The 12,830-nt window shown below is 39.7% G+C and overlaps 1 protein-coding gene across 1 annotated transcript; it reads right to left on the bottom strand.

The window, feature by feature from the left end:
- Positions 1–3,523: 3,523 nt before the first annotated feature.
- Positions 3,524–4,399, bottom strand: gjb3.S (gap junction protein beta 3 S homeolog; the record flags this gene model as incomplete). Its single annotated transcript, NM_001085858.1, is given in 1 exon segment — positions 3,524–4,399. A coding segment is annotated over 1 exon segment (807 nt). The 3' UTR covers positions 3,524–3,583.
- Between the last annotated feature and the right edge of the window lie 8,431 nt (positions 4,400–12,830).

Below are 12,830 nucleotides of genomic sequence, written 5' to 3'. Positions count from 1 at the left end.
AAGCAAAAAAAAAAACTCTTGTGTGTAACGGCCTTAATGGTAAGTAGCATTTATGTGAGACCTCATTTAGGGCTCTTTTTGCCTGCATTCCCCTGTGGTGGAACAAAGTGAGGAGCAGGCAGTGCTGAATGTAGGGAATGTAACTTGATGTTCTCCACCTGGGGTTGACTCTTGCCTGCACTTTGGTGAGTACAGAGTGATTGGAAAGAACGGGCTGTTAATCAGGAATGTGTGCTGGGGCTTAAACCTGTGCTTCCCTGCATTTCACTTTCATTCAAGAAGAATTGGCTGTGTACCTTCCTGTGCTCCCCTGCAGAGTTGGGGGTTCTGGCCGCCCCAAGGCAGCCTTTCTGATGCCGTCCCCTCTCGCACCTGGTGTATACCATTTAGAGTGCTGGAGTGGGTGCATGGGGGTTGCATCACTAGTGCAGAGAGTGCAATTGTGCTCTCTGCACTAACATTGCCGAAATTCAAATTTAAAAATTGGAATTTCAGCTCTTAAAGTTACCAGGACCTGCTTTTTTGCCAACCCTGGCAACCTGCGGGCTCCTGCTGTCTGGGTCATTTTTGTTCTCAGCATGGGTAGTGCATTTCAACAAAAATAGATGTATTTTTCAGCTGTTCGATTTTATGAGCTATGGAACCTGAATGACTATTTGAACAGCATCTTAGTTTTGGTTTTAAACTTGCAGTTTATTGTAGAAACACATGATGGCAACATTTCCTTGTCTATGACAGTATTTAAAGTCCACATTTATGTTTGGTGTTTTCAGTAACAAAGCCTTCACTAGACCATGCATTTTACTTTTCAAGGCAAAAAGTAATCATTGTTGGTGGGTGTCCCCACATGTGCCTTAGCCCCTGCTACCTGTTAGATTCTGTAATTTGCATGCATAGCGCCAAGTAGGATTGCCACATTACCCCTTTCATTTCTAATTAGCCATGCAGGCTGTGTATTCCATATGTTTTGTGTCTTACAGGGGTGAGGTGGCAACCCTAGTACCAAGAGTGGTCAATCAGGAGTTTACCAGATCTGCCAAGTTGCTGCCTCCATTTGGTAAGAGATAGCAGCAGAGGTGCAAGGGCAGGCAAGCAGCAGATATTGACTAGGCAGTTTTCACATTCCTTCTCATATTAGAAGAAAACATGGGGTGTAGTTAAGTTTAGCAAAAACAGAGATGGATTCTTAAAGCAATATTATACATTGAAACATTTCACCCTGCTCTGTAGGGCATGTGACCCACTTGAATGGAAGATCTCCAGTATCAACTCTGCCTGCTCTGGCTACACTCATGCAACCACACCTGAATTATTTAAACATATTTCTTCTATCCACAAACACCTTAACAGCACTGTATAATAACTGTGTAATAATGGCAAGAAAAATAACTGGGTATTCCCAATTAATAATAGATTGCTGAAACAGCACTGCTAGGGAGGATTTCCTCTCAAGAATTTCTTTATATAATTTAAGACGTATTGCTGAGTTGCCAGTTTGTTATGCACTCTGTGTGACCATAATAGCTAAACTAATACCCCTGGCAAGTGTTCCTTTTTTAAAAAGCGAACCAGCCTGTTGTACTTTGCTGCAGAATGCCTTGTGAAGGCTTGGGCTGGACACACATGCAGTATAGTAATTCTTGGAAATGGTATTGTACTGTTTGTGCTCAGTGCCCTCCCCAAGCCCCTACAAGGACACAAGGAGCAGAGGAAAAATGGTGTCACTGTGGACTTTAGTAATGTGCCCCAGGCTGGTTCATTTTTTTAAAGTGAGCGCTGGCTGGAGTAAAAGGTTATTAGTGACTGACTGTAACACAATACAATACAGACTGCAACCTCCAATTATTTTTTGGGAAGGCGTTTGTGACAATGTTATGACAGAGAATGTAATCTAAGCCTGGCAAATACTCAGTAAAAATAAACAGTACAGTAAATTGTCTGATGTTTCATCCTTGGCTTGTTATTCTTTGCTTATAATACTGAGACATTACATGGCACCTATCATCAGTGGTGTAACTTGGGGGGCCTGGACCTCCCAGCAAAAATGTTTTTGCCCCCCCACCAGCAAAATGACTGCAATTTTGGGCCTGTCACTTGTATCAACACACCCCTCTTGGGTCCCCTTCTTGCTGCATGCTCTGCTTCATCTATAATTACACATAAAATTATTTCCTCCACCAGAGGTGAGGGCTAATGGTATTTTTCAAAGAAAAGCACCCTAGCAAGAACTCGTGGGGTGGGCAGCCATGCTGGGGAACATGCATGCACATAATAAGGAAATGCAGAGGCTCTCTCATTATGAGTATGAAATAGGATCAGGCAACGTGTTGACCATTCCTGATCTAATAAATAATGTTTGTCACTATTTATTCTTTTTTGTTCATTACCATGAACATGTATTTCTACATTGACATAAAGACAAACATCTCTTGTAAAAAAAACTTTAATAAAATATGTGCTTATATAAATAATAAATACAATGTTTGTAAGTGAAAGGTGTTTTTGATCACAACTTAAGAGCACAGAATATTGTTAAGCACCCTTAACCCCCCTACTGTGTATGGCAGTGATTAAGTTAAAATTCAAAAAGTCCTCTCCATCTGGAGTTACAATTGCAGCCATATTATGCTATGACTTATGAACATCTGATATTGTGCCACAATTCTTCTGTTCATATAACTGACTAGTGCCAGTTAAGCCAGGATTTCTGCTTTGTTGTAAACTAATTTATTCACTAATTGTATTCATTGGATGTTAAAATTATATTAAAAGATACCAGATGTTGTAGCTCATAGCAAGTGAAGTACTTTAATATGGAGATCCAGTGCTCAGCTGTTAGGATGGGGTTTGGCAATGATTTGCAGACAAATAAAAGTTGATGTCTGTCCATGATCAAGCTTCAGGGGTCTTGATTATAAAGTATTGGTATTATATTCTTATTCACCTATTCACCTATGATTAAGGGATTTACTCCCGAAACGCGTAAGGTTCTACAGCAGTAACCCCAATAAAACCCTTTCCAGAAGTGCCGTCTGCCTGTTTCGAGTTCATTGGATATTATATTCTTATATATCTTTTCCTGGTATACTGTACATTTATCCTGTTTTCTTTACAAAACACAAATCTTAGGTGTTAGGTTCGAAAAGTGCTACGACAAGCTGATATTATATGCAAAATATAATAATTACATATAATATTACCCAAAGTTGTGTATGGTGGCGGCATATAGACCATTTGCTTCAAGTCTTCGTAGACTGCTATCAGTAAACAAGAGTCAATATTTGAAATGCAGAACAATGGACTTTTACAAAATTTAAACTGTGAAAGGATCGATTACATTCGTAAAGAAAATTGCTCATTTAGTACAAGATCCCACGTAAAAGTCTAAAAAAAAAGTAGGCAGTGGCAGCCTTGTGAAAATAATGTTTCCAAGCATTAACTTTCATGTCTTTTTTGATATAAAAATAAATGTCCCTCTAATTCTTTCTATTGTGCTTTGGAAGAACCAGATTATTAAAAAAAAATATCCCAACCTATTTTTATAATACAGGTGCTTATAATGTTTCATCCAACTGTTTCTGGATTAGATGGTTGTCAGGTTAGGTGCAGATGCCCGTATAGACTCCAGTGTTTTGTTCATGAGTTTGTTTTCAGTGGTATCCAGATGAATGTGGCATTGGCAGGTGGAAGCTTTGTTGTAGGTCACAGAGCGTTTGCTAGACGTCTTGTATTTGTTCATGCAATTCAGTATCCTTTTAAATAAAAGGTAGAATATTTCACAGATGTTGAGGATGATGCAGAGAGCAGAAGCTGCAACCATAAAATATGTGAACACCTTTTTCTCTGTGGGACGGGCTATGTAACAGTCTACTATATTAGGGCAGGGGTCAATATTTGAACATTTTACAAGGGGTGGCAGATCAAAGCTATCCCACATTTTATGCAATATGTAAAGGAAAGCAATTTCAATACCAGTTTTAAAGAACAAGCTCAAAAGGTAGGTCCACCACAGACCACCATGCTTTTTTCCTGTGTTGGAGTATAGCTTGGAGCAGTTTTCTCCATTCTTTAGGCGGTTCTTTTTCTCTCGTTCCTCTCTATAGGCTACATGCATTATAACCAAAAGAGACGGGCAGGTAACAAAGATAAGCTGGAGGGCCCAGAGCCTGATATGTGAGATGGGAAAGTAATGGTCATAGCAGACATTGTTGCACCCTGGTTGCCGAATATTACAATCAAAGTCTTTTTGTTCATCACCCCAAACTTTCTCTGCTGCAACCACATAAACAAGTACTCGGAACACAAAGACCACCGATAACCAGATGCGACCGAATGCTGTTGAGTATTTATTTACACCACTCAGGATACCCTGAAATGTCTTCCAATCCATTACGACAACCTAGAAAGAAAAAACAAAGACATCTTATCAATTATATTATATATTATTATATTATATAAGAAAATAGTTATATACAGAGAGAAAAATAGGCAGTCACAGAAATGGGCCTCACTTTAACATGGATCTGGGTGTAAGAACAGAGACAATAGATCCAGTGGATGCTAGTGGGCACAGCAATATGGATGGTCAGGTGTGAGGCCTGATTTATGTTCAGTTGCGATATATCTGTAAAAAACAACTCTCCTTCCTTACTGAATGTGTGATAGGATGGGACCTAAAGATTGCTGAAAGATGCTCCCTTTGGATTGTAAGAATAATGGTGAATAAGGTAAATTGACATTGTCATCCTGACCTTTATTTTCAGTTATATCCAACATGTCTTTGACCTGTGATGCCTTTTATCATCACAATGGTACTGTATATTTGACCCAATGCTATATGACATTAGTAGCACTATATATGATATTAGAATCTGTAAGTACCTTCCATCTTACCTATAAAATTTTCACGTTTGGAATTTGGGTAAAAAAGAAATAGGAAAAACAGACACTTTCATTTCTAATTTAAGCTTTCATGTAGTATATGTGTGTGTAAATGTATATCTTTATATAAAAATGGGTTGTTCACCTTTATTTTAACCTTTAGTATGTTTTAGAATGTCCTATTCTTGGCAAGTTTTCAATTGTTTTTTCATCCAAAAAATGATTGCAGAGTAATGCTCCTATTTTATCATTATTGTTACTTTTCATTACTTATCTTTCTATTCAGGGTGTCTCCTGCTCATCTTTTACTCTCTCATTCAACCCACTGCTGGGTTGCTAGGGTAATTTGGACCCTAGGAACCAAATAGCTGCACAATTTCCAAATTAGAAAGCTGCTGAACAGAGCTAAACAATAAAAAAAACATAAAAATGAAGACCAATTGCAAATGACCTCAATCATCTATGTCATACTAAAAGTTAAGGCTAAATTACCTGTTTAATCACTATAGTGGAATGTGTGATGTGCTGGAGAGTTGATGAGGGGTTTTATGGTCTAAATTCAATGAAATATTTACAAGTGTCTTTTTTTTTTCTCAAACTTCTACTCTGTGGGAGATCTTAACAACTAAGAATGTAGTGTATAATATCCCGACATTTCTAACATGCCAAAATGTTAATGGCATGTATGCAATGTTCCAAAATTGTCCAGACAAATTAGATGTTGAAATCAAATTCCTGAAGGACTACACAGACAGTACCATAATTATTAATCCTACAAATTCTCATGTGAGCTAACAACAAACCAAGTTGTACTAAAGATCCTTTTGTTTGGGTATAGTGCTGGTCTGTATTTGACCTCAGCATTCAAAAAGTAATTTTACTCACTGCTCACCAGTAGAAAATATACAAATTCTTCAAAAATAAAACTTTGTGCCCTAGGCACGTCCCTCTTCTCTTCTGCCTACCCCTAGTTCTGGCCCTGCTTGACTGGTGGGCCTGTATAAAGAAACTCTTATCAGGATAAAAAGTATATCCATATTTAAAAACATTTTATTGGTTGCTGTTAGTTATTGTATCTGGGCAAATGTTGTGCCTGTTATTACAAATGCGGGAGCTTTGTGTTAAAGATAAACCACTGTGAAGATATATTTTTAAATTGCTTCATTTACTTAATGTATTGTATGTCACAATTAAGCATAGTCATGAAGCTGCTCACATTCCACAAGCTGGGGTGAGGCTTCTTATTATACTTGTTTCCGTGAAGTCAGTTTAGATGTCAGAGCTAGAGTATGTGTGTCTTTGTGACACCTTAATGAAATGCCACTGAAAGCAATGAAAATAAAAATGTTTTGTATTTCTCCCTCTTAAAGTAAGAGGCCATACATGCTATAATTTGTCAAATTAAGCCAAATCTGATTTGTTTTTTACTGTCAAAAACAGAAAATGATTATCAATCTAGGTGCATAGAGCATTTGCAGAAGTGGTAGTGAGAGGAGCCACAGAGCCCTTTCCTTGTCCAGAACATTGACCTGAATTAATTAATCATCTACGCCAGGGCAGTCTGTGGCCCCCCACATGCTGGGGCAAATTCACTAAGCGCCGAACGCTAGCGTTACTTCGCTAGCGTTTGTCATTTTCGTTACTGCGCAAATTCACTAACGAACGCTGGTGTAGTTTTGCTAGTGTTACTTCGCACCCTTACGCCTGGCGAAGTTTCGCTAGCGACGTAACTACGCAAATTCACTAACGAGCGCAGTGTACTGAACGCTACCTTTTATGCTAGACTTCCTTCGCCACCTCAGACCTGACGAAGCGCAATAGAGTAGATAGGGATTGTTTAAAAAAAAGTCAAAAATTTTTCTAAGTCCCAAAAAACGCTGGCGTGTTTTCTACATTATGGGTGATAGGCTGAAAAAGATCGAAAAAATTTTTGGGGCTCCCCTCCTTCCCCCCTACATTTCCTGACTCATGGCAACTTACCTATACAGTGGGCACATGTGTAGGGCAAAATAAAATTTTTATTCGATGATTTGAAGGTTTTATAGCCATTTGTAGTGCTGATACGTATTCCTGCATTGAAATTTGAATTTCGCGCCGTATGCAAATTAGCCTTCACTAGCGTAACTTCGCTTTACTTAGCGAATCAACGCTAGTGCAACTTCGCAACTTACGCTACCCCTGAGCGCAACTTCGGATTTTAGTGAATTTGCGAAGCGCTGGCGAAACTACGCCTGGCGAAGTGTGGCGAAGTGCGGCGAAGTTACGCCTGACGCAACTACGAATCTTAGTGAATTTGCCCCGCTGTGTCTGTTTACCATATGTAAAATTTAATAGGTATCACTACAGAGATTAACTGGCCCCTGTATTGTTTAAACCTCAAATTCAGACTAATGCCCTGTATTGTTCACACCTGTGATCCTCCTGAATTGTTCACACTTGTGACACCTCTATTGTTCACATCCTAAAGGCCTGTACTGTTCACACCTGAGACCCAGACTGAAACTGCCCACATTGTTCACATTGTGCTAATGGGGCACCAGCACTGTGTCACTGTATGCAGTACATATTAGAATGGTAGCTTTCCCTGTATCCTGCTCTGTTCTGCCTTCCCTCCCTGTGTTTGCTATTCTCTGCTTGCCTAGTGCTGCTTGTGTGTGCCATTCTCTGCTTGCCCAGTGCTGCTTATGTGTGCCATTCTCTGCTTACTCAGTGCTGTTTGTGTGTGCCATTCTCTGTTTGCCCAGTGCTGCTTGTGTGTGCCATTCTCTGCTTGCCCAGTGCTGCTTGTGTGTGCCATTCTCTGCTTGCCCAGTGCTGCCTGTGTGTGCCATTCTCTAATTGCCCAGTGCTGCTTGTGTGTGCCACTCTCTGCTTGCCCAGTGCTGCTTGTGTATGCCACTCTCTGCTTGCCCAGTGCTGCTTGTGTGTGCCATTCTCTGCTTGCCCAGTGCTGCTTGTGTATGCCATTCTCTGCTTGCCCAGTGCTGCCTGTGTGTGCCATTCTCTGTTTGCCCATTGCTGCTTGTGTGTGCCATTCTCTGCTTGCCCAGTGCTGCTTGTGTGTGCCATTCTCTTCTTGCCCAGTGCTGCTTGTTTGTGCCATTCTCTGCTTTTCCAGTGCTGCTTGTGTGTGCCATTCTCTGCTTGTCCAGTGCTGCTTGTGTGTGCCATTCTCTGCTTGCCCAGTGCTGCTTGTGTGTGCCATTCTCTGCTTGCCCAGTGCTGCTTGGGTGTGCCATTCTCTGCTTGCCCTATGCTACCTGTGGAATGTAAGCCTGTTAGGGGTTTGTTCTTGGGGTTTGTTAGCATTTGGAAATTGTTGTTAAGGGCCCCTTAGGTGTTTAATCATGTGTTGGGGGGTTGTTGTATTATCCACAGGGGAGGAGGAGGCATATGGATTTAAGGGTATGTTTTAACATGACTTAAATTTTTCACATATGAGTGATGAGGGATTTCCCTGCAGTGAGCACCAACCATTTGGTTTTTTGGTGTGCTACCACCATTAATGTGAATATGATCTTAAAAGTTCTTGTGGTAACATGGGTGTGGTTTACAGTGGGTGTGGTTTAAAAGGGAGAGTGGCCAACACTGACTTCTATTATCGGCCCTCCACCACTTAGGCCAGTAAAATTTTTGGCCTTCTGTACCACAGAAGTTGGACAGCACTGATCTACGCCATCTATCTATCCATGCGAATGACCTATTTGTGGAATAGGTCTGGTTCCTGGGCCCATCAGTCTAACATTAAGCAACCAGTTTATGGCCACCTATGGAAGTTTACAATGTTTGGAATGTGGCCACTGGCCAGCATTGGAGTAGCTAACCTCTCATTATAATAACACAGATTGTGATAATAAAAGGTAGGAACATTTGGCAAGAAGAAGAGGTTAAGGAGAAAGATTATTGTAACAGAAAACCAGAGAAGAACTACCAGCAGTAGAAGTTTCTATAATGAGCTGTACACAGGTTTGTGAATAGTTAGCCTTAATTTAGTCTATATAATTAGGGATTGGCGAATTGGACCGTTTTCTTTTTGCCAATAATTTTGCCAACGCCCATTAACAAGGCGAAAAAAAATCGCCCATCCCTATTTATAATCTCCCAAGACCTTAAATGCGTGTATAACTCATATTTACTAGTAGTATGTGCCACTGTATTAACCCAAAAAGAAAAACTGCCATTTAAATACAAAGCGCCATAATTTGGCTCATATGAGGCACTGTGCTCACACACAAACCGAAGGCGCATATAAAGTGCATACTAGGTAACATCAGCCAATAAATGGATGGAGCTGTGTCTTTTACTCCCACACCTTCTTCCTGTTACAGTTCCATTGTTTCCTATTAGGAAACAGAGAGATAATCACAAAATAGTGGCTCACAGAAAAGATGTATAAGGTAATATTTACTGATATGTATGTGGCTGTTTGATGAGTTTAGTAGGGCACTTATTATAAGATACATTATCTGTTGGTTTAGTATTCATTCTGAAGGTACAGTTTTCCTTGTGAAATTTTAGTACATCTGATTTATTTGCTACTGAGTCAGATTAAATAAAATGCTGTTTTGAGCAAGTCTTTACAAAGGTATGTGCTAATAAATCTGCTGATGAGGCGTATGTGTGTTTGATGTCACTTTTCTCAGTTTCCTATTTCTTAAATGTAATCTAGGCGTTCTTGTAAGAACTCGTTGGAAAGTACAAGGTGAACAATTACAGAAAATAAATTAAAAATGGATGCCGGTCACCAGATCAGTTTTTGTAGGTATAGGGGGCTACTTAAATTTTTGCTTGAGTTAGCCCAATATGTTAAATAACAGCAAGATGGCTGGACAAGGATGAGATAGATTTATTACTGAAGAGTTTTTTTAAATTAAGCTTTTAGAGCTAAGTCTGCCAATGGATAGTTCTGTGGAAAGTAAGGTTTTGTACTGGATTGTTGTTTTGTACCCTGTTTTGGTTGAGAGACATACACTTGACAGAGCGAGAAGCTGGATGTTTGTCTCTCTGCACATTAATGTGCATAAATTGCATGAAAGCACAATGAAATGTTTTAGCAAACTTGTAGAGCCAGTTCCTGAAGAGGGAAACAACTTTTTTTTATTCCAAATAGAGAGCCTCAAAATGAAAGTGAATCAAATACTTAAGTCATGCCTGGCTGATTTAAAGAGTATTTCTTGACTGACAAACCAACTGACGATGTTCGGTGCAGGGTCGGGCCAAGGGGTAGGCAGAGTAGGCACGTGCCTAGGGCGCAAAGCTGGGGGGGGGCACCAGGTACCTACCTCTTCTGTCGCCTACCCCCTGTCTGGTCCCCTCTGTGCCAGACTCTCTGTGCTTTTTACTTCTTTTTGCGCTCCAGTGCACGTAAGCACGCCTGCGCCAATTCGCACATGAGCATGTGAGTGCCACCTTGTGAATGTGCACTCGCGCTAAGCCAGCATTGTGTCCGGCAGGCTTGCCTAGGGCGCCTGTGCGGCCCGGCACTTGGTGTTCCTATTCTCATGCGTCTATAAAATAAACTATAATTTAAACATAACTCATTGTGTCTGGTTCTTTTGCAATAGTTAAATCGGGTTGAAAAAAAACCAAAGTCCATCAAGTTCAACCCCTCCAAATGAATCCCAACATCCATACATACACACACTGACATTGACCCTCCATACACTCACATACGCTATACATACCCATATCTATACTAAGGGGCAGATTTATCAAGGGTCGAAGTGAAAAATCTAATTAAAAAAATTTGAATTTCGAGCTATTTTTTGTGTACTTCGACTAGGGAATAGTTTGAATTGGATTTGAATTTGAACAAAATTCGAATATCGAAATTTATCATGTACTGTCTGTTTAAAAATTTTACTTCAACCATTCACCATCTAAAACCTGATACATGTTTTAGCCTATGGGGGGACCTCCTGAACCTATTTGGAGTCAATTGATGGACTTTGAAAAATCTAAGTTTTTTTTTGGAAAAACTTTGAATCGAATTTGATCAAATTTGAATTCGATCGAAAACAAACCCGATTCACTCAAAAAAAAAAAACTTTGATTTTTTGTTGAATATCATGGTCTTTTTTAATTTGAATTTCATAGTTATGGGAGTTCCTAAATGCACCCTGTACCTCTAGTAGAAAAAAATCCTTGATTGTAGCCATTAAATTGATGGAAAGAAAGCCAAATTGCCATGGTGGAAAGGGGTATGTATTTTGGAGGCCAGGGAAAATACCCAGCATAGGTAGGGTTAATATTCCCTCCCAGCCAAGTAATTAAGTGGCAGATGAGAGAATAGCTACCTGGAAATGTAAAAGTGCTGTGTTACCACACCTCAGGGCTCTCCTGACACCTCCTAGAGTGGAGGGAAGTGGCTGCTGCTGGGATAGACAGTGCCTGGCAGAAGGGGTCTTGCTGCCAGCAAGAGATTTGCAGAGGCTGGTGAGCCTAAATCCCTGGTGGGGGAAGAAAGGTTAAGAGGCTGGTGAGTTTGAATCCCTGGAGGGGAGAAGGGACTGGCAGAGGCTAGTGAGCCTGAGTCCCAGGAGGACTGAGTGAGAACCCTGAAAGATCGGAAGTTCTGGAGGGTGAGAGCTCAGGACCTCTGGGTAAGGAGTCTTTCCATAATTTGGATCTCCGTACCTTAAGTCTACGAAAACATAATTTAAGCATTTATTAAACCCAATAGGATTGCTTTGGCTCCAGTAAGGATTATATATATCTTTGTTGGGATCACATACAAGGAATTAATTAAATCAACTATAACAAGATGTGTCATGCACTGGAAAGTACCACACAAAGACCACTGTACTAAGCACTCAACACGACATGGACATCATCATGCCTCTTTAAATAACAGTGGACACATTCCTGCCAATGCCAAAGCTAAAAGTCAATATGCGCAGGTTGCTATACTCAAGAGAATCAACATCTCTGCGACATTACATGGCACATGGCATTCTCCAACAAACCCAAGAATTGTACTGATGCTTTACAAGGGACAATACACAGTATAGCCAACTTTCTATTGCTCAGGCAGAAAGCTGTGTCTCCACTTCATTAAATCTTTTAACTTTCCATAGTATGCAAATCATTTGGGATCGGCAGGCCTCCATATATATACCAACTATCATATTCAGTTTGTCGTATTGATATATATATATATATATATATATATATATATATATATATATATATATTTGCCAAGATTTCAAGGACTACAGTATTATGGTCATTGCATCCATCTAGTAAAATAGTGTATTTATGTATGTATAAGGATATTTATGTGTGGGGGCTCTTGTAAGAACTGAATATGGGTGCTAGGGAATATTCTAGATAGATAATAAATAGTCACACAAGAAGAATGATGAAATTGAATCTTTAAAGGAAAACGATACCCCCAAAATGAATACTTAAGCAACAGTTTATATCATATTAAGTGGCATATTAAAGAATATTACCAAACTGGAATATATATTTAAGTAAATCTTGCCCTTTTAAATCTCTTGCCTTAAACCACCATTTCATGATGGTCTGTGTGCTGCCTCAGAGATCGAGGAAGAAGAAATCACCGGCACAACAGGCTATTTCTAGCAGGGAAACCCTTGCTCGTTTATATGCGGACTATATAAATCCGGCCCTGTTTACATATGAGCTGTTTTATGCAATATATTTTTATAGAGACCTACATTGTTTGAGGGGTATAGTTTTCTTTTAAGTTTGTTCAAAGCCTACTAGTGGCATTTCCATGAAGGTTATAACAAAATACAATGTAGTGTTGTTACTTCATACATTTTTAGTTATATTTTTCATAGCTATTTTCAACCAGCATCTTTGAACTGAAATTCTCACCACCTTCACATAGTAACAAAAGACATTCAGGGAATGCTGGGAGCTGTAGTTTAAAAGGAGATGTAGAGCTGCACAGGTTGGACTGAAACTGTAATGACGTCCTA

This window comes from Xenopus laevis, chromosome 2S, assembly GCF_017654675.1.
Source record: "Xenopus laevis strain J_2021 chromosome 2S, Xenopus_laevis_v10.1, whole genome shotgun sequence".
NCBI lineage: Eukaryota > Metazoa > Chordata > Amphibia > Anura > Pipidae > Xenopus > Xenopus laevis.
Note: the sequence above shows the minus strand (reverse complement) of the source record. Positions and strands in the feature narration are given on the sequence as shown.